This window comes from Neolamprologus multifasciatus, unplaced genomic scaffold (genome assembly GCF_963576455.1).
Source record: "Neolamprologus multifasciatus unplaced genomic scaffold, fNeoMul1.2 chr03_unloc_3, whole genome shotgun sequence".
Classification (NCBI taxonomy): Eukaryota; Metazoa; Chordata; class Actinopteri; order Cichliformes; family Cichlidae; genus Neolamprologus; species Neolamprologus multifasciatus.
In genome coordinates this window covers 95,065-114,483 of record NW_028181970.1, presented here as the reverse complement: position 1 = coordinate 114,483, position 19,419 = coordinate 95,065, and the positions used below count along the sequence as shown (strand labels likewise).

At 41.4% G+C, this 19,419-nt stretch overlaps 2 protein-coding genes and 1 pseudogene across 3 annotated transcripts in view; 1 reads left to right on the top strand and 2 right to left on the bottom strand.

Moving 5' to 3' along the window:
• LOC146490553 (protein NLRC3-like) overlaps positions 1–12,490 on the bottom strand; it is a 67,438-nt pseudogene extending 54,948 nt beyond the window's left edge. The window contains exons 1-4 of the transcript XR_014872689.1: positions 12,359–12,490; positions 9,392–9,523; positions 9,215–9,307; positions 2,788–2,889 (exon numbers count right to left, since the gene is read on the bottom strand). The product of XR_014872689.1 is annotated as a protein NLRC3-like (transcript). The remainder of the gene's footprint in view (positions 1–2,787; positions 2,890–9,214; positions 9,308–9,391; positions 9,524–12,358) is intronic.
• LOC146490550 (NACHT, LRR and PYD domains-containing protein 12-like) overlaps positions 1–19,419 on the bottom strand; it is a 107,820-nt gene that overhangs the window by 21,763 nt on the left and 66,638 nt on the right. The window lies entirely within an intron of this gene.
• LOC146490554 (uncharacterized) lies at positions 4,728–6,582 on the top strand. Its single transcript, XM_085152964.1, has one exon. It carries the CDS (start codon positions 4,807–4,809, stop codon positions 6,529–6,531), a length of 1,725 nt encoding a protein of 574 aa, XP_085009090.1. The 5' UTR covers positions 4,728–4,806; the 3' UTR covers positions 6,532–6,582.

Below are 19,419 nucleotides of genomic sequence, written 5' to 3'. Positions count from 1 at the left end.
GCAGGAAGTCGCAAAGCTAGAAAATGAAAGTGTGTAACGGCTGAAGTCAAATGTAATGCAGAGTTGAATCTGCACTTGGATCCATCTGTGAAAGGTCCACATGTAGGGATTACATGAGTCCTGATGTTTGTCAGTGCAGCTTGATAACTCCATCTACTGTGGCTACATATACTGGGCTGGTAGCTCCATAGTGTTGGAAAGAAACTATTCAATGTGCATATTTTAAAATCAGAGGCTCTTCTAACACAGGAGCCATGTTGAGTTTAGATCACAGCCGACCACCAGCAGTCTGAAATGGAATGAAGCCCATTGACAGCGAGCAGGTCTAAACAGGAATGGAACGCATCCATGGATAATACACACATGCTGTGTCCCAATTCGGGGTATGCACGCTTGAAGTACGCACACTACGCGTACTACGGACGGTGCGTACTATAAGTACGGGAAGTGCGGAAGTGAGAGGCTTGTGAAATGGGACGGTATATGCTTCGTCGCGCTGTTCAGGTTGCCTAGCAACCATGATACTAACCGCGTTACATACAGCTTTGTTTGACAGAAATGAAGGAGAAAAATGTTTTGTTGGTCAATCATTTTTGTCATGACATCACTTTGATTAGTTGAGTATCTGAGGCTGAAACCACAGGACTGTAAAACATGATTCAAGGGCTTCATTTCTGTACTGAACAGTTATTTAAGACTAGCTAGTAAACAATAATTAGTTAATGTTGTTCATGAGACTAAAGTCATCTCACTGTGGTAATGTAAATATAATATGGCCAATATTATAGTATTGTCAGATTATATATATATATATATATATATATATATATATATATATATATATATATATATATATATATATATATATATATATCACTGACTTTCAGCTTGTTGTGTTTGTGGATATATGACTGACTTTAATTATCCATAAAATCATCAGATTCTCTGTAAGATTAAGGTCGACTACATGTATATTTACAAGTAGAGGCTTTAAAACCAAGTTAATGCTGAAAGTACAAACATCACTAGTGTCACACAACTTTGCCTACATGTGGCCAACAGCAATGTTTTAATGTTCTTCGTTATTAAACATTCGCACATGAATAAGTGACGTCATATTCAGTACTTACTTTTGACAGTTCACTCTTGGCCGCTCCCTTCTGCCGTATGTTGCGGCAAAATTATCCACACCCACCGCCGCGCTATGAATTGTGGGATATATGGGACCACGAAGCGTGCACCGGACCACGCTTGATATTTGAGGAAATCGACGGCGCATTTGGAGTATGCATTTGAAGTACACTTCGAATTGGGACAGCCGTCGTCGCGTGGCGGTGACGTAACCGCACTTAAAATGCGTACTTCAAGCGTGCATACCCCGAAATGGGACACAGCACATGTCAGTGGCTAAAGTACTGTTACGTGTATGCCTGCTGGAGTAGGTGCCATAACGACTGCGTCTGTTGTTTTTTTCCTCAGGAGAGCGGAACACGGGACTGCAGGATGCATGGGGTGTGCGTAGGCACAGGAGCAGAGAGCACAGAATACCAGCACTTGGGAGACGGCACAACACAGGAGTTGAGGGAGCACGCTGGAGACTTATTGTGTGGTGTACATTTACCCCCACTGTAAATAAATGCACTGTTCATTGCACTAAGTTCAGCGTTTGGGTCCTTTCTCCAACATCCCCCACGGCTTGCCCTGGCAAACTGTGACACTCCTGCTAGCTTTTTGCCTGCCTGGGTGGAGCTTGTAATGGCCTCTCGCTCTTGGTCCACACAGTTATGATGATTACACCACCTGTTGCTGATTCACCTGGGCTAACCATTTAACGCTGCGGCATGGAGCAGTTTGTCGCTGGGACATTGACCCTCCTGTGTTCATGATCTCAGCTCCTTGCTAAGAAATCTCTCTCTAAATTCACCAGTTGGGTTAACTTTGTGTATACTTTGAGTATATTTTTCCCCGGACCTGGTTACAGACGCTTACCTGTGATTCCACTGTGTTTAACCCCTTTGGTAAATAAACTGTCACCTTTTTGTTTGTCAGAACTCAGTCTGTGCTTGAGTTCCTCTGTTAGCCATGACATTTTGTTGGTTCTCTCTCTTCAGGTCCCTGTAAGTGTTTGATCGGCCTTTCTAAAACATTATATTTATTCTGCTTTGATTGTTTTGTGTGCTGAGGGACATTGTTGCATGATCCACTTTTTCTTATCACTCAAATATCCTGATACTTTCAGAAAGTTGGAGAGCTCTCCTGGCTTGCTTACTCTTTGCTCTGTACTTCACTGAGTGAAACATAAGAGCTCTGGTAAAATAACAAACAGGGCTGTGAGAGCAACTGAAATGATAAAAATACTGTTTAAAGATAAAAAAACACTTTGATGTTCTCTCGTCACCTAACAAAGTCCAAACCCTGTGAACTATTTTAGCTTTAATAATTGTGGATTCAGGTATCCTGAACCCATCTTTGGACATTTGTAATTAAATATTTTAAAACTCCATCAAAGACTCCTGATGTGGCTGTTTGGAGAAGGAAAAGAGGGACAAAGTGGAGCGTCGAGCTGAGGCTTCATTCACTGCAAACCTACAGTTATGTTTCCTTATTTCTGCTGTTTGCATGTTCACAGCTGAAATAAAGCTGCCTCTTTGACTTCATCCTGTTTTGTTTGGGTCCAATCCTGCCTGCCACACAGCGCTACAGGACAAAGTCTAATATTTTTTTTCTTTTTTTGAATATTTATCCAGGAAACACAAACATGTAAAGGAGTCATCACAGTTCTCTGACCTCGTTGGTCCAGGTTCACCACTGAAGTCTGGAGGATAACCTTTGGACACATCACTCCTCACCGACGGACAGCTGGATCCTGCAGACTGTGACCTCTGACCTCTGCAGACACAAACATGTTTTATTCAATGATCAATTCTCTGATAAAGTGATTGAAGCAGATGTGATCACACAGACTGCAGATAATGCAGCTGCTTCCTGTCAGTAACAGTCCTCTTAGGAGTCATTCCATGAAAATGGCACAATTTGAGTCCCTCTCACCTCTTATGGCGTATTTCATCTATTTGGTCGCCAAACTTTCAATTTAAACAGCTTTACATATATATTAAAATGTACCCTTTAATACAGTGTAAAAAAATGAACTAATTTTTTTATCTTTTTATGGGAAATAATACAGTTTTTTCATTTGACACCACCTATTTTGTCATGTCCCTCATGGCCTTGATGAAAGTTTACTTTGAAAATACCAAATAAAACTTTTTAAAAAGTCAATAAATTTTGATATCAACCTAAACATCTATTTGTGCTCTTTTGTTGTTAATATTTGTTTTTTTCAAATTTAATTGTTAATTATTCATTAAAATCACAATTATTCCTGTACCTGACTAACCCCTCAACCCCGTTACACAAATGATCCCACCCCCATAAATACAATGGTGTGATCCAGAATTCCATATACATCAGGAAGTGACATCACTGAAGTCTTTTGGACAACAGGACCACAGAGACAGGCAAGTTGCTTCCATCTTTTCCTTTATTTTAGTCATTTATCTTGTGATATTGTGGTCGTCAACCTCAATGACTCAACACCGTAACATGAAAAAAAGATAGAAAACTATTACTTATGAAAACGTTTTTTGTTAGTTCATGAATATATGGTGATTTTGAATTTCATGCATGCCATGTGCTCTCTATCTGGTATTCACTATATTGAGCAGCGGCCAGTTTGTGCAAAAATCTCAACCCCGTCACACTCAACCCTGTTATGTTTTTGATTGTAACGGGGTTGTGAGATTGTGATGGGGTTGAGATTTTAATACTTTGGTTGTTAAGTTATCCAATTATTTAAATTAATTATTATTATATTCAATCACCATTCTTATACTGCATGCATGCTGAATGCGATTTATGTTCCATGTTAAGGATGCAAGTAAGATGGCACCAACAACAGCAGCAGAAAGGCAAAGGAAGTATCGGGAACGCCTTAAAGCTGATCCTGAAAGAAGGGAGAGATACCTGCAGAGTGAGCGTGAGAGATGGAGAAAGAATGTAGAGGCAGGGAAGAAGAAAGCAATTAATGAACTGAGTAAAAGAGAACAGCATAAGAAAAGAAAAATGTGGAGAGCAGCTTACCATAGGAGCAAGGAGAGGAAAGAAGTGCTCAAGAACATTAGCACTCCTCCACAGAGTCCTGATCAGGGAGATCACCCAGAGCAGCCTTCACAGCCAAGATCTTCAAGGTTAGGGCAATGGGTAGTTAACAGTGTTATAGTGAAAATGTCATTTTATGTCACTTTCACAATGTCATTTTAGAAACAGGGAGGGCAGGAGGAAACGGCATAATTTTCCACACCCAAATCAACTTTTATTGCTTTATTTTATAGGCAACGTCTGGTGGCTCGGAAAAAGTACAGAACAGAAAAAAATAAACTCAAGAGGCAAATAGCGGAACTCCAAGAAAAACTTGAAAAAGAAAGAAAAAGCAAAGAAAAATACAAAAAAAGGTGCCAACGTTCAAAGAAATTTTCGGATTCCCCACAGTCGAAAATAACACGACTCACTTCAAATTGCTTCGTTAACCCCCAAATAAAAAAAACCTTACTTTTCCATGAATCACTCATTGAAGATATTAGGAATAAATACAAAAAAGCCACCAAGGACAGAGAAAGGCAACTGATTGCCAAAGTTGCGACAGGGAGAATTATAAAAACATACAGGTTGCAAAAGTTTGCAAGTGACTCCCTCGGATTTTCAAACAAGAATTTTAGACATCATGACAGTCTTAATTTTGAAAGAAAGATGACCAGCAGGTTCACTGAAGACTTCAAAAAAAGAATCAAGGCGTTCTATCTCAGGGATGACGTGAGTAGAATGACCACAGGAACCAAACAAACACTCACAAAGGACAAATTAAAAATGCAGAAGAGGTTCCTAATGGACACGATAGAAAATATCCACAGAAGGTTTTTGGCAGAAAACCCAGACCAGATGATATCCTATTCCCTTTTCTGTCATCTTCGCCCCTTTTGGGTTGTGAATCCAACACTCTCTGAACGTGACACATGCATGTGTAAGTTGCATGAAAATCTCAGCTTTCTGGCAGTGAAGCTCCGTCAGTTGAAACTCATTGAGACTGCCAACATTGAAGAGTTGATAGAGAAGGTTTGCTGCAACTCATCCAGCAAGAGTTGTATGTATGGAGAGTGTGCCCATTGCAAGGACAAAACTGTCCACATCACAAGTGCATACAACAGCACCGCAACCACATCATTTACCCAGTGGGTGATAGAGGAAAAGGAGATAGACAAAAAGGGAGAAAAGGCAACTGTCAAGGTGACAGTCAAGAAATCTGTGGAGGGCACACAAGAGGACCTCACTGAGCTCTTCCAGAGCTTTGTAAAGAAATTTAAAATGCATCACTTTAATATCAAGCAGCAGTATGCCTTCTGCCGTGAGCTGAAGAACAACATGTCAGGGGACGAGGCTTTGATACATGTTGACTTCTCAGAAAACTACAGCTGTAAATACAGTTCTCAAGTTCAGGCGGTCCACTTTGGGGCTTCACATCAGCAGGCCACCCTTCATACTGGTGTGTTGTATGTTGGTGGACTCTCAGAGCCTGTGAGCTTTAGCACCATCTCTCCCAGTAGACATAAAGGCCCTCCAGCAATATGGCAGCACCTAAATCCTGTGCTAGATTACCTTCAAGGCCAACATCCACAAGTGTCTGTGCTGCACTTTTTAAGCGACGGACCCTGTATGCAATACAAACAACGAGGAAACTTCTACCTTTTCACTACAGAACTGGACAGAAGAAGATTCAAGGCTGGTTCTTGGAATTTTTTTGAGGCTAGTCATGGAAAAGGAGCACCAGATGGTGTCGGGGGAGCCTTAAAAAGAGCAGCTGACATGATGGTAGCAAAGGGGCATGACATCCCAGATGCAGAAGAGTTATTCAGGGCCTTGTCTGAAACAAACACAAGTGTGAAACTGTTCTTTGTGAAAAGTGAAGATGTTGAGGAAGCTATGGAGAAAATGCCGAAACAGATACCAGCTGTTCCTGGAACCATGAGAATTCACCAGGTCGTTACTGTAGCTCCAGGAGAACTGATGGCTCGTGATGTAAGCTGCATGTGCACAACACGGAAGCAGTTTAACTGCAAGTGCTTCAACACCAAGTGTTTCACTTTTGGCCAGAAGATAGAAACGGCTGTATCACAGACAGGCAGTGGGGGGAATCCAGAAAAAGAAATCCAGTGGGAAAGTCCAGAGCTGATTGGTAAATGGTGTATTCTCAGATATGATGATGATTTATATCCAGGCATCATTCTAAACATACAAACAACACAAGTCCAGGTCAAATGCATGCATCGTGTTGGGTTAAACCGATTCTTCTGGCCGCATAAGGATGATATCCTCTGGTACCTGTTTGATGATGTCCTTGAACTCATTCCACCCCCACGGGCTGTGACAAAGCGCCATGTGGAAGTCTTGAAAGAGGTGTGGAACCGACTCACAAGATGAATTCATAAAACAACCGGCACATTCATGATTATATACAGACACACTGATGCAGGCACACACATGCAAAAACACTCTGACATGGACACAGGCACTGATACAGACAGACACATTGAAATCGTTAACTGATTATTATTGTTATTAGTTCAACCAGTTCATGAAGTTTAATTGTACGTTATCGGAGCAAGGATGAGGTGACTTTTAGCACACCTCATGCGGCTCTCTTATGCCTAGACACACACACACACACATGCATTATGTTACATTTGAGCAATTCACTTCACAATGTTTGCTAGTTGTTAATGTGCTGTTGTGGTTGTTTTTACTTGAGATTAATAAAACTTGATTCTACGGTAATTTGTATCTGGTGTCCTTCCTATGGTTACAAAGTGAGATATAATGCTAATGGAAAGCCCTGTACATTGAATTTAAGAGTAAACAACTGTTTATATGTAAAGCTGTATTTGTCTCTTCAACCCTGTTACCATCTTCAACCCTGTTATGCTAGTCTCAACCCCGTCACACCTACATTTTCATATATAATTTTCTTAAAATGTTGAAAAAATAATTTAATGTTTGCTGATTTCTGTCTAAAATATTGAGCGCTATCATCTGATCATTGATTTAGATTACAATTCTTAGTTAAACTAAATTTTTGATGAAAAATGAAAAGATTGCTTTTCACTCATTGCAATTGCTTAAAATTGCTTTCAATACATTTCAGGATTTAAAAGGGTAAAAATGTGTGATTTTATGTCATTTTTCTATGTAAAATTATTGAATTAGTATGGGGGACATCTAACTAATGTAAACATATTGATTTCTTTAGAAATACATTTTATGATAATATTCAGACAGCCTCCAAAATGTCCATAACAGGGTTGAAGAATTACAGTCACTATATCTTAAAAATATGATCAATAATAAAAGAAAACTAATGCCTGAGATGGGAAAATACATTTTTCTGATAGTTAAATATATCCTTAATGATGTGGGATATACATATAAATAATACATTTTGGTAAAAAATGTGAAAATATCCAAGTCCAATTTTAGCTATTCTCGTGGAATGACTCTTAGATTAGAGTTCAGCTTTTTACAGGAAAACAAATGTCCCTGAATGCAACAGTGAGACACAGTCTGCCTGTGTGGCTGTGATAGCTGCCGTTAGGAGCGCTCATGTGTTTGCAGTTAGACGAGGAGATGTTACCATCATGGACATGTTAACAAATCCTGCAGCATCACGTGGCACAAACACTTTGTGTTCCTTTCATCTGCGAGCAACAGGAAGTTCATTAATAAAGGCGGGATGCAGACGTGACTGTGATGGTTCTCCTTCATCCAGCTGTTACACACATCTGGGCTCACACGACGAGCCTTTGTCTAATACAGCAGCTGCTCTCTGAACACTTTTCTGAAGAGGAGCTGCACAAACCTTTGTTTGCTTTCTAGAGCAGCGTATCAAAGTCAAACTACCCACTGCTAGCAGCTGTTTCTATCATAGTTTAGGATCCAGATGTGTGAGGTCTAAATTTACACCTCTGATTAAAATAAATAGTTAAAAACAGCCAATTGTGTCCAAATGTGTCTTAAACCAGATAAACTGACAGTTACAGCTGAGCCTGTGTGTCCTTGGAGACACTGCTCTTCTACAGACAGTGTTGGGGAGTAACGGAATACATGTACCGCCGTTACGTATTTAAAATACAAAATATGAGTAACTGTATTCCGTTACAGTTACCGTTTAAAAAGGTGGTATTTAGAATACAGTTACTTTGTTGAAATAAATGGATTACACGGCGGTACTTCCCTGTTTCATATTGTGGCGGGTCAGGCCTGTTTGGGTTTTGTTTGACAGCTACGTTCTGTTGTTTCAGGTGGCAGCGTTACGGTTGCCATGGTTACAGGGTGACGCTCTCTCTCTGCGTGTTTCCTGGGTGAGAGAGGCCTTTTTGTTGTTGTTGTGCTAAGCTAATAGGCAGAATGCTACAGGTATAGCTCTAAAGAATGTAGCATCATAGGCAGTGTAGTCCGTGCTGCAGGGAGAATGGACTGCCATACATGTTATGTGTCTGTGAGCGAGGGAGGGAGAAAAAGGAGAAGTAGGAGTTGTCATCGAGCAAAAACGGGAGCTGGAGGCATGTAAATATAATAATAACCACTGCAGCCAAGAAGAGAGCCTGACGAGCCCAGTTGTAAGTAAGCTATTAAGACTCGACTGTACACTGTGTTCATGTTTTCCTCCAAAAACAATAAGTTCAGTTGGAGCAGCCTTTCAACACCTCTCTCTTTCTCTCGCTAGCAAAGTTGACCCAGACAACAAAGTAAAGCTAGTTTTCGGCTACGAGCCCGACACAGAACCCACCATATTAGCCAGAGGTCCCTTTACTACGGTTCGGAGCTGCGGACTTTCAGTAACAGTAATAAATCACAGCAATAGTACATTCATGTAGTTGTAAACAGCATGATAATATATTAAGTAATCCAAAGTATTCAGAATACGTTACTCTCATTGAGTAACGTAACGGAATACGTTACAGAATACATTGTGGGGCATGTATTCTGTAATCTGTAATGGGATACATTTTAAAAGTAACCTTCCCAACACTGTCTACAGAGATGCATTTTAGAAACCAGGAAACATCAAAATCATTTAATCAGAGAGTTCATGTTACTCACAGCTCACCTCTCTGCAGCAGAGACTTTAAAATCAATGAGGAAACCTCCAGGCGCGTCACTCTGTAAGGACACAGAGCTGGGTGGAGGTCCAGGCTGGTTCCTGTGAATAATGATGGAGCAGTGATGTGAGTGCTGAGCTGTGACATGGAGAAGAGTCATGGACAGTTAGAGAGGGTCATCTCACCTCTGGGCTTTGGTCTGGCTCTCATGTTCCCCACACAGAGTGGTTTTAGAGGGAGGGACTCCCTCCTCTCTGTCCTCACACTGATCCATGCTGCTCAATTCACATCAGCTCACACACACTTTCTACCTTCACCTGCAGAGGAAACACAAATCATTCATGTGCACATCAACTGAAATCCTCCTTTCCATCATGTGTGCTGTCCAAACATTAGCTGCTTCTTTCCTGCTTCATCTCAGTGTCAGCTGAATGCAGTCAGACAGCAGTGTGAGGCAGACGAAGCTGCCATCAGCTGCTCTACTATCAGTCCAATCGATGGAGCCACGAAGCACACACGATGCATTCACTGACACACACTGATTTACTGTGACTAGAAGTTTCAGTCAGTTCAACAGGTGTGAACAACATTCTAAACGAACACGTCAAGCTTGGATTGCAGCGGTCAGACGAGTGGATATCGAGTTCTCTGCCATTTTTGTTGGTTTGCTCGCAGTTTTTTCTTTCTGGTGAGTTCTAAATAAATTCATATCTCTCTTAATAGGCTTTTAGTGTTATTTTGAATGCGCTGAGGTCATAGATAATTAGATAAAGTATCCTAATGTGTGATTCTGCAGAACCACGTCATGTTGACGGAGAGGCTTATTATTTGGCATTATTGCATTCAAACCAGCATATGAAATGGATGTAACAAATCCAGACTGGGCTCCAACGCTGCACATGGGACACGACGACATACCTGTGTCAAACTCGGACCGGCGCACAACACTGCTTGATAAGATTGTTAAGGTGTGCTGTGTTTTGGTGAATATGTGCTCCAGTGTGGTTGTCAAACCAGGGCCAAATGAAACTTGCTCTTGTTGAATATTCATAAAACTGCTGTGTTGCATGTACAGTTCATTGTAAATAATTGTATTTTCTGTAAAGTGGTTTCAATAAAATAGAAAAGAAAAGTATGTTCATTTTAAACGGTTCACTCGTTAAGCTGAAAGAAAGATGCTTTAATCACAGGAGTCACACATGTGTCCACTGTACCATCTGGGAACTCTTCTTGTTTAGCACTCGTAATAACACAAACACTAAATCCTCCTGTTTGTAGCAGTGTATACACCTGACTCTGTCACCTGTGTGTCTGTCCTGCACTCTCTCTGAGTTTCTTTCTCTCTGATTGTGGAATAAAAGTATGAACATGTATTTATAAGTTACACTTGTGTTTGAATCCTGCAGCTTTTCACACATTTGATTTCCATGTGTGACAACTGCAAGTGTCCAGAGTGAGGACAGACTGAGGGACCCACTGCTGCACATCATCTGTGAGGCTTTGCACCCCTGATGATCCACCAGGACAAACTCAGCAGTGTGTGAGGAAGAGGAGGAGGAAGAGCCAGCAGCAGCTGACAGATGGAGAGAATAGACAGACTGTTCCCTGTTTGTGAAGGACTGCTAGAAAAGTTTAACATAACTAATCGTCTGTCCTGAATCAGTCTTATTAGGTAATGTTCAAATAATTTTATCATCCCAGTGTTTTCAGTGTGGGAGAAAGTGCTCAGGGCCTTCAAGTTACACACTATGAAAGGCAGCAACAAGTTTAATATTCAGAAACCTAAAGTATGTATCAGCAGCAGAATGGAGCTAAATATAAATGTTTGTTTCAGTTCTATGAAGCTTTGAGTATTTTGGATTAGTAGCACTGCTGTGTTTGTTGCATCATATCGCTGTAATTGTTTATATGCTTTATATATTCTGAGGTAAGTTGATCTATTGTGTTACATCATATTCTATAAGGATGATATGTGTTTGTTTACTTTCTGCCCAGTTTGACCCATTTAGCAGAAGTCAGCCTGTTTAAGGCTCTGATATCTATTCTGTATGACTTAAAGCAGTTATGACATGGTCTGATTTTCTCACCCAATAAAGGAATATTTCATATATCAGTCTACTCTTCATTCTATCAGACACAGTTTTCACAGCTCGTACATTTGCTTTTTACACATATATGTAAGCATTGAGTCAAATTTAGTAATGCCAACATACTGAAAGAACAACATTTGTCTCTTATATATAATACATCTATATATACACAGTCAAAGATACTTGTCTTTGAGTGAAGATTTAAGGTGATATATAAATAACATCTACTTGAATCTTCGACACAGAGTTCAAGCTCACTGCCTTAATATACATATATACATATATATATATATATATATATATATATATATATATATATATATCATAATAATCTGACAATACATATAATATTGGCCATATTATATTTACATTATCACAGTGAGATGATTTTAGTCTCATGATCAACATTAGCTAATTGTCATTTACTAACTAATCTTAAAATGACTGCTCAGTACAGAAATGAAGCCCAACAATCATGCTTTACAGTCCTGTGGTCTCAGCCTCAGATACTCAACTAATTAAAGTGATGTCATGAAAAAAATGGATGAGCAACAAAACATTTTTTCTCCTTCATTTCTGACAAACAAAGCTGTATGAAATGTTTCTCGCTGTTAGAATCATGGTTGCTAGGCAACCTGAGCAGCGTGACGAAGGCTAGACCGTCACATTTCACAAACCTCTCACTTCCGCACTTCTCGTACTTATAGTATGCACCGTACGTAGTGCGCGTAGTGTGCGTGCTTCAAGCGTGCACTCTCTTAATTGGGACACAGCACAAACTATAAGTACACAAAACAGGAACGTAGCTCAGAGTGGCGGACACACTCGGCCTCGTTGGTCCAGCTGTGAGTCCGTTACCGTGAGCTATGGAGCGGCAGATTTGTGCTGGAACTAAGCTGCGCACAGCTGATGTTAACCAGGAAACATTACACACTGACTTTAATGGAGAGACCAGAAATACAAACACACACAGTTTGTTGTGTGAAGAAATCAAATGTGAGCTGAACAAACCGTAAAGTTCCTAAAGACAAACTGTTAAAGGAGGAAACAAAGCAAACTTACAGTTTCTTCACACACCAACAACAAGCTCCACTCCACACCTGGACACTAAACACGGACACACAGGTGAGCTGCTTCCTGGAAGGAGACAGGACTCCACCTGAAACTCAGCACAGGTGGGAGGGGCTCAGCTCTGTGTGTGTTGATGTGTTAACTTTAAAAATATGCGTCTGACTGCTCAGACTGAGTCAGAGTAAAGTTCACATGCTGACGTGTGGAGACATGAAACCTTGTTGTAGCTGCAGGTGTGAACACACTGATCCCAGATCAGCTCTGCTGTATTTGTAACATGAACATTTCTGCTGCAAAGCTTCAAATGTTCAGCATGTTTCTCTGTTTCCAGTCTATAGATCCAGTCACACTTTCTACCTTCACCTGTGCAGTAAAGACTGAGAGCAGAGCTGAAACCAAGCGTCCAATCAGTGAGCAGCATCAACACCTGAGCTTCATTCAGACTCTGTTATTGAAGATGTTGTTGGTACAAAGTTCATCTGCTGCTCACATGAATCCATGAAAGATTTATTTCACTGAAGGTTTCTTCAAATCTCATTTCAACGTGTTGAAGTAATGAATCAAAGTGCAGACTGAGAGTGGATCACATGATGTTTAAGGTGTGTCGTGTGACATGTTCAGTATTGTCACACATGTCTAGATTGTCCCTGATATCATAACTGCTCAAACACTGATGATTATATTTGAAGAAGTATTACTGATGGCAGCAAAGTTTGAATGGAGCTCTCTGTCTGTGCTGATTTGTCACCCTCTGGAGGTCAAAACACAAACTGGATGATGTCACTGTAACCACCACAGTGACAGGAAGTGTTTTTAAATGACTGAAACACTGAAATGATGCTAACGGCTGTCGTTAGGCTCACTGATAGCAGTGCTGATGTGTTCATGTCAAACACTGACTCAGGTCAGACTCATTCATCCTTCTCCAGCATGAGGCCACCCTCAGACCCACAGGAGCTCTGACCTTTGACCTCCTGACCCTAACCATTTTTGTCTTGTTGCATCTTTGAATGCAAATCCATCCAAACTGTAGCAAAGCAAAAGAAGCTGGAAGCTGTTCAATGAATGATGTAGTCGAAGGAGCTTGGAAAGAAAAGCGTCTGGACTTCTTTAAGTTGATTGAAGACGTTTCAACATGTGATTTCACAGGAAATCACATGTTAGGGTGGGGCTAGGTCTCACAATGGGTTCACCCAAAACCTTGGCTGATTGCGACCCACACCCGTTCTCACACCTTGGCTTGTGTGATTAGGTAGAGGATCAACATGGGGTCTGTGTCCCTGAATTTAATCACACCTGCTGACTTCATGTGTTCTGCTCTGACAGCTGCCATCAAACTTCACTCAGCTCCAATAACACCATCAGTGTTTGATGTCCAGAGGATTCATGAGCTTTAACCACGATAGAAGCTCACAGGAAGTTAAGATGAAGATGAACCATGTTGTGACTGAAGGACAAAGCTGAAACATACAGATGTGTACAGATTCAAGATTCAAAGATTCAAGATTCAAAGCGTTTATTGTCATATGTACAGAAGAAATAGCATGCACAATGCCAAGTTCGATAAGGGTTCAAAGAACAAGATAAGAATAAATAAAAAGATAAAAATAAGGATAAAAAATAATTTAAAAAAATAAAATAAAAAGATAAATAACTGCAAATAAGTACAAATAAGTAATTGAAGACACGTGTGGTCTGCAGATGTCGATGTACATTGATGTACAAAAGAGTTTAATGTGCAAAATGAACTTAGTGTGCAAAGTGACCTGATGTGCAAACTGGAGTTTGAGGTCGGTCAGCTGTTCAGGAGTCTGATAGCAGTGGGGAAGATGGAGTTGTTGAGTCTGGATGTTCTAGATTTCACACTTCTGAACCTTCGTCTCGAGGGCAGAGGTGTGTCTCTCCTCTGGACTCTGTGATGGTAGATGCTCTGCAGAGAGAGCAGTGGGGTCCTGATGATCTTCTCCACAGTTGTTATCACTCTGCAGGCGTTTACGGTCCATAGCAGTAGTGCTGCCGTACCATGCAGTGATGCAGCTGGTCAGTGTGCTCTCCACAATGCAGCTGTAGAAGCTGCTGAGGATCTTGGCCAACATACCAAATTCCCTGAGCCTCCTCAGGAAATATAGCAGCTGCTGAGCCTTCTTGACCAGCTGTGTGGTGTTCAGTGTCCAGGGGAGGTCCTCACTGATGTGGACGCCCAGGTACTGCTGCTCACCCTCTCCACTTCAAGGAACGGGGAAAAACAGCGGCTGGTGAGGCCTCTTCTTCTTCCTCGTGTCCACTATTCAATTCAATTCAATTCAATTTTATTTATATAGCACCAAATCACAACAAAAGTCGCCTCAAGGCGCTTCATAGATACAGAGAAAAACCCAACAATCATATGACCCCCTATGAGCAAGCACTTTGGCGACAGTGGGAAGGAAAAACTCCCTTTTAACAGGAAGAAACCTCCGGCAGAACCAGGCTCAGGGAGGGGCGGGGCCATCTGCTGCGACCGGTTGGGGTGAGAGAAGGAAGACAGGATAAAGACATGCTGTGGAAGAGAGACAGAGGTTAATAACAGATATGATTCGATGCAGAGAAGTCTATTAACACATAGTGAGTGAGAAAGGTGACTGGAAAGGAAAAACTCAATGCATCATGGGAATCCCCGGCAGCCTACGTCTATTGCAGCATAACTAAGGGAGGATTCAGGGTTACCTGGTCCAGCCCTAACTATATGCTTTAGCAAAAAGGAAAGTTTGAAGCCTAATCTTGAAAGTAGAGATAGTGTCTGTCTCCCGAATCCAAACTGGAAGCTGGTTCCACAGAAGAGGGGCCTGAAAACTGAAGGCTCTGCCTCCCATTCTACTTTTAAATACTCTAGGAACAACAAGTAGGCCTGCAGTGTGAGAGCGAAGTGCTCTAATAGGGTGATATGGTACTACAAGGTCATTAAGATAAGATGGGGCCTGATTATTTAAGACCTTGTATGTGAGGAGCAGGATTTTGAATTCTGGATTTAACAGAAAGCCAATGAAGGGAAGCCAAAACAGGAGAAAAGCATCTATCAACTATCATCTCCTTTGTCTTATTAGTGTTGAGGGTGAGGTTGTTGTCCTCACACCTTGACACCAGACCAGCCTCCTCTCTCCTATATGCCACGTCGGCCTCTCCAGTGATGCAACTGATCACTGCAGTGTCATCCGTGAACTTCAAATTGATGTTATCTTTGTTGGAGGCGACACAGTCATGGGTGACCAGGGTGTAGAGGATGAGGACGCAACCCTGTAGGACGCCAGTGTTTGTGATAATACTGGCTGAAGTCTTGTTGGCGATCCTGACAGACTGAGGCCTGCCAGTCAAAAAGTCCTGTTGCCAGTCACAGAAGGTGGGGTGCAGGCCGAGTGTTGCCAGCTTGTGAGTGAGTTTGTGTGGGATGACAGTATTGAAAGCAGAGCTGTAATCAATTAAAAGTACCCTGATGTAGGAGTCTTTGTTTTCCAGGTGGGAGAGTGAATAGTGAAGGGCAGCAGCGATGGCTGCAATTTAGCCTGGAGAAATAGTTTGTTGCTTTATAAGAAAGCCCTCCGCAAAGCCAAAACATCTTACTATTCATCACTGATTGAAGAAAATAAGAACAACCCCAGGTTTCTCTTCAGCACTGTAGCCAGGCTGACAAAAAGTCAGAGCTCTTTTGTGCCAACCATCCCTTTAACGCTAACTAGTAATGACTTCATGAACTTCTTCACAAATAAAATTTTTATTTTAGAGAAAAAATTACCGATAATCATCCCACAGATGTAATATTATTGTCACGGATAATGGAATGATGCAGACTCAGTCGCGGAGCTCTGGGTGCAAAGTACACAGTGCGTTTATTTACAGTGCCCAAAAAAACAGTTTCAAAACACAAAGTGAAGTGCAAAGTCCAACGGTGATCTTCTCCAAACTCCCAGTGGTGTGCAGGTGAGTTCCCAAAGTGACATCCAAGTGTGTGTTCTCCTCCAACAGCTTAACCCCGCGGGCTCCTTCTCATCCAACTCCAGCTCTGTACCCTTTCTTCCTAGAAATGAGCAGAAACACCAAGTGAGGGGGCTAGCCGGCTAAGGCTAAGCTACAAGTCAGAAAACACTTTACTACCAAGCTTCCAGTACAATCCAGCGTCGACTGCCATCTGGACACACAGTTAAATACCTCAGCCCACAACGACAGATGATCAGTGACAGCTGGGTGGCAGATTAGGTGCAGGTGTGTCAACCACTGGGTAGGGGAGGAGGAGAGAGAGAGAGAGAGAGAAACACACACACACACACACACACACACACACAGAGGCAGGTCGCCCCCGGGAAGGACCGTCCGACCATGACAATTATCTACAGCTACTCTTAGTACCATTGATGTTAAGTTAGACTCTTTTCCTCCAATTGATCTTTCTGAATTAACTTCGATAATTACTTCCTCCAAACCATCAACGTGTCTTTTAGACCCCATTCCTACAAAACTGCTCAAAGAAGTCCTGCCATTAATTAATTCTTCGAACTTAAATATGATCAACTTATCTCTAATCGGCTATGTACCACAGGCCTTCAAGCTGGCTGTAGTTAAACCTTTACTCAAAAAGCATCTCTAGACCCAGCAGTCTTAGCTAATTATAGGCCAATCTCCAACCTTCCTTTCATATCAAACATCCTTTTTTCCATCAAGCATCCTGACTATGCTAACAACCTGTCAAACGTCTCCTCTTGTCCACAGAAGTCACACTTCCCTGTGTCATGTTTATCTTTTTAAGTGTGCTATTAAAGGCTGTGTGACCAAATCTTACTCTGCAGATTATATCCTCGTCTCTCCTGCAGCTTCTTCTACACTGCCCAACTGTTTTCTGTATAATAATATCTGCCTTTCCCATCTCTGTCCCATTGTGCCTGCCACTCGTCATTCATCTTTACCTTGATTATACTCTTCACCTCACGTTTACTGTGTTTTATAGTCAAACCTACATGACTTCTTCTTGCTGCACCTTTTGCAAACTTATCGTCCTGTTCATTGCCATCAACACCGATATTCACAGGAAGCCATAAGAAATCCACTTCTATCCCTCTGTGTTTAATTCTATACAATAAATGAAATCAAAAACAATATCTTGCCTAGAGTTTGAAGACATATTACCTGTACTCACTAACGCGCTGCTAGAGTCCAAGCAAACCAAATACCTCCCTACTGGTGCGTCCTCCACCCAGTTCAAAGCCAGTAAAATCGCTACCAACTCCCCAGTATAAACTGCCACATAATCTGTAATTCTTTTACTCATCACGAAACTTATTTCTGGGATAACAAATGCAACAGCCGTTCTTTTATCTGACAGTGTTGACGCACCAGTAAATATCCTCACATGACCTGAGTACTTTCCCACCATATGAACCTGGCTTTTAGTCGCCCCTCCTCCCTCGCCACAAGCTTTCTTTAGAACATATCTTATAAAAAAAACTACTTTATTGACAATTAGCAATAACAATTACAGACAGTCTAGAAGAAGAATCACATAAACAAGGAGCAGAAGTTTATGGTTTTAATAGCTTTTATATTTTGGGAAAGTTTTAAAAATATTGTTTGGTTTTATTTCTAAAGCATTGAAAGGACGGCTTTGCATTAGAAAAGTAAGATCAGTAAATGAATCCATTAAAATTCTTTTGCCTTGTTTGCAAAAGAAGCCAAACAATATTTTTGTTACAAAGAGAGAACTCAGAATAGATCAAAAATCACAAACATCAGGCACTGATGGAAACACCCAAACACAGAAACAGATGCACCAACAGGTGAATGAGGCATGTTGTATGAATGACTTTGAGTGTTCAGGTAGAAAAGCATGAAGAACCAGTGCGTCTAATATTTGGAAACTAATCTGTGTTTGAGCGTCCTGGATGAGACACAGATCATGTTGGAGAGCGAGGACGCCATCTTTCTTCCCGAGTGTGTAACTACAGGATGTGTGCAGAAGGTTTAAGCACAATCGTCCTCCTGACAGTTATTGATGAACGAGTCCTTCAGGGAGGCTCCAAGATCACTGTGGGTTTTACCAGCTGCTGCTAAACGTGTAAACTGAGAGGTGTTGGTGCTTTATGTGTGAAGATGTGCATGTTTGCATCACTTTAACAGTGCAGACGGCTTCTTTCCTCATGTGCACCCATTTCATATGTTTATATTGTGATGTTTAGTAATATCTGCTTTCCTCCTTCAGGGAGACGATAAAGTGACCTTGACCTTAAACATGTGGAGAGAACGTTTGACCAACAGTCCTGGGAAAAGGATGACTACTTACTAAAATGTAAGGCAGCTAATGTGTGTGACCTTAGCAGAACAAATGCATCATGGCTGCAACGCTCCAGTGTGTTTAAACATTTGAACATTTTCTGTGGCTTCAAACCAGCAGCTCCTCTGTACTCAGTCATTTTTGTGTATCTGTCAAAGTGATTGTTGTCTTTAAAAAGCCTTTTGTGTTTGAGTTTTGTGAGCAGTGCCGAGCTTCTCTTTAGTCTAAGGTGAGTCGATATATTTGATTCCATTGTTTGGCGTGAAGGCGTTTTCAAAGTCAGCAGCAGCAAACGCTGAACAAGCAAAGTTTGTGCACCATTAGAGACAGCAGTGGATCTACTGACCTGTAGGTGTTGGAGGTGTTTGTGTGCAGCTGTGGGTGAGTCAGCTTTATTTCACTTATCGATGACAGGGCGCTGTTAGCTTTGAGTTAGGATCCACTGAGCTGTTTCATCTACTCTTTCACTGCCAGCAAGCAGAGCCCAGGGTTGGCTTCATAACCTGGATGTGGCCTTGCTCAAGGGCACTTTAGCAGCATGTTCCCAGCAGTAATAGAGGGATTCAAACTGGTCACCCTGGAGTAGGAATTACCCAGAAATGTCAGAAGTTTTAGTGAGACAGGAACAACATTACAGCTCTTATGTCATTGATCTGTGCAATGAGGACATATTGAACTGTGAGGATGTGGCACCCCTGTGAGGGAATGACCACATTAATATTATTTTGTGTAAAACACTCATGTAACGGGACATTTT

Excerpts from the sequence above, each read along its gene's own strand:
- LOC146490554 (XM_085152964.1), top strand. The coding sequence starts at position 4,807 with ATGACCAGCAGGTTCACTGAAGACTTCAAAAAAAGAATCAAGGCGTTC.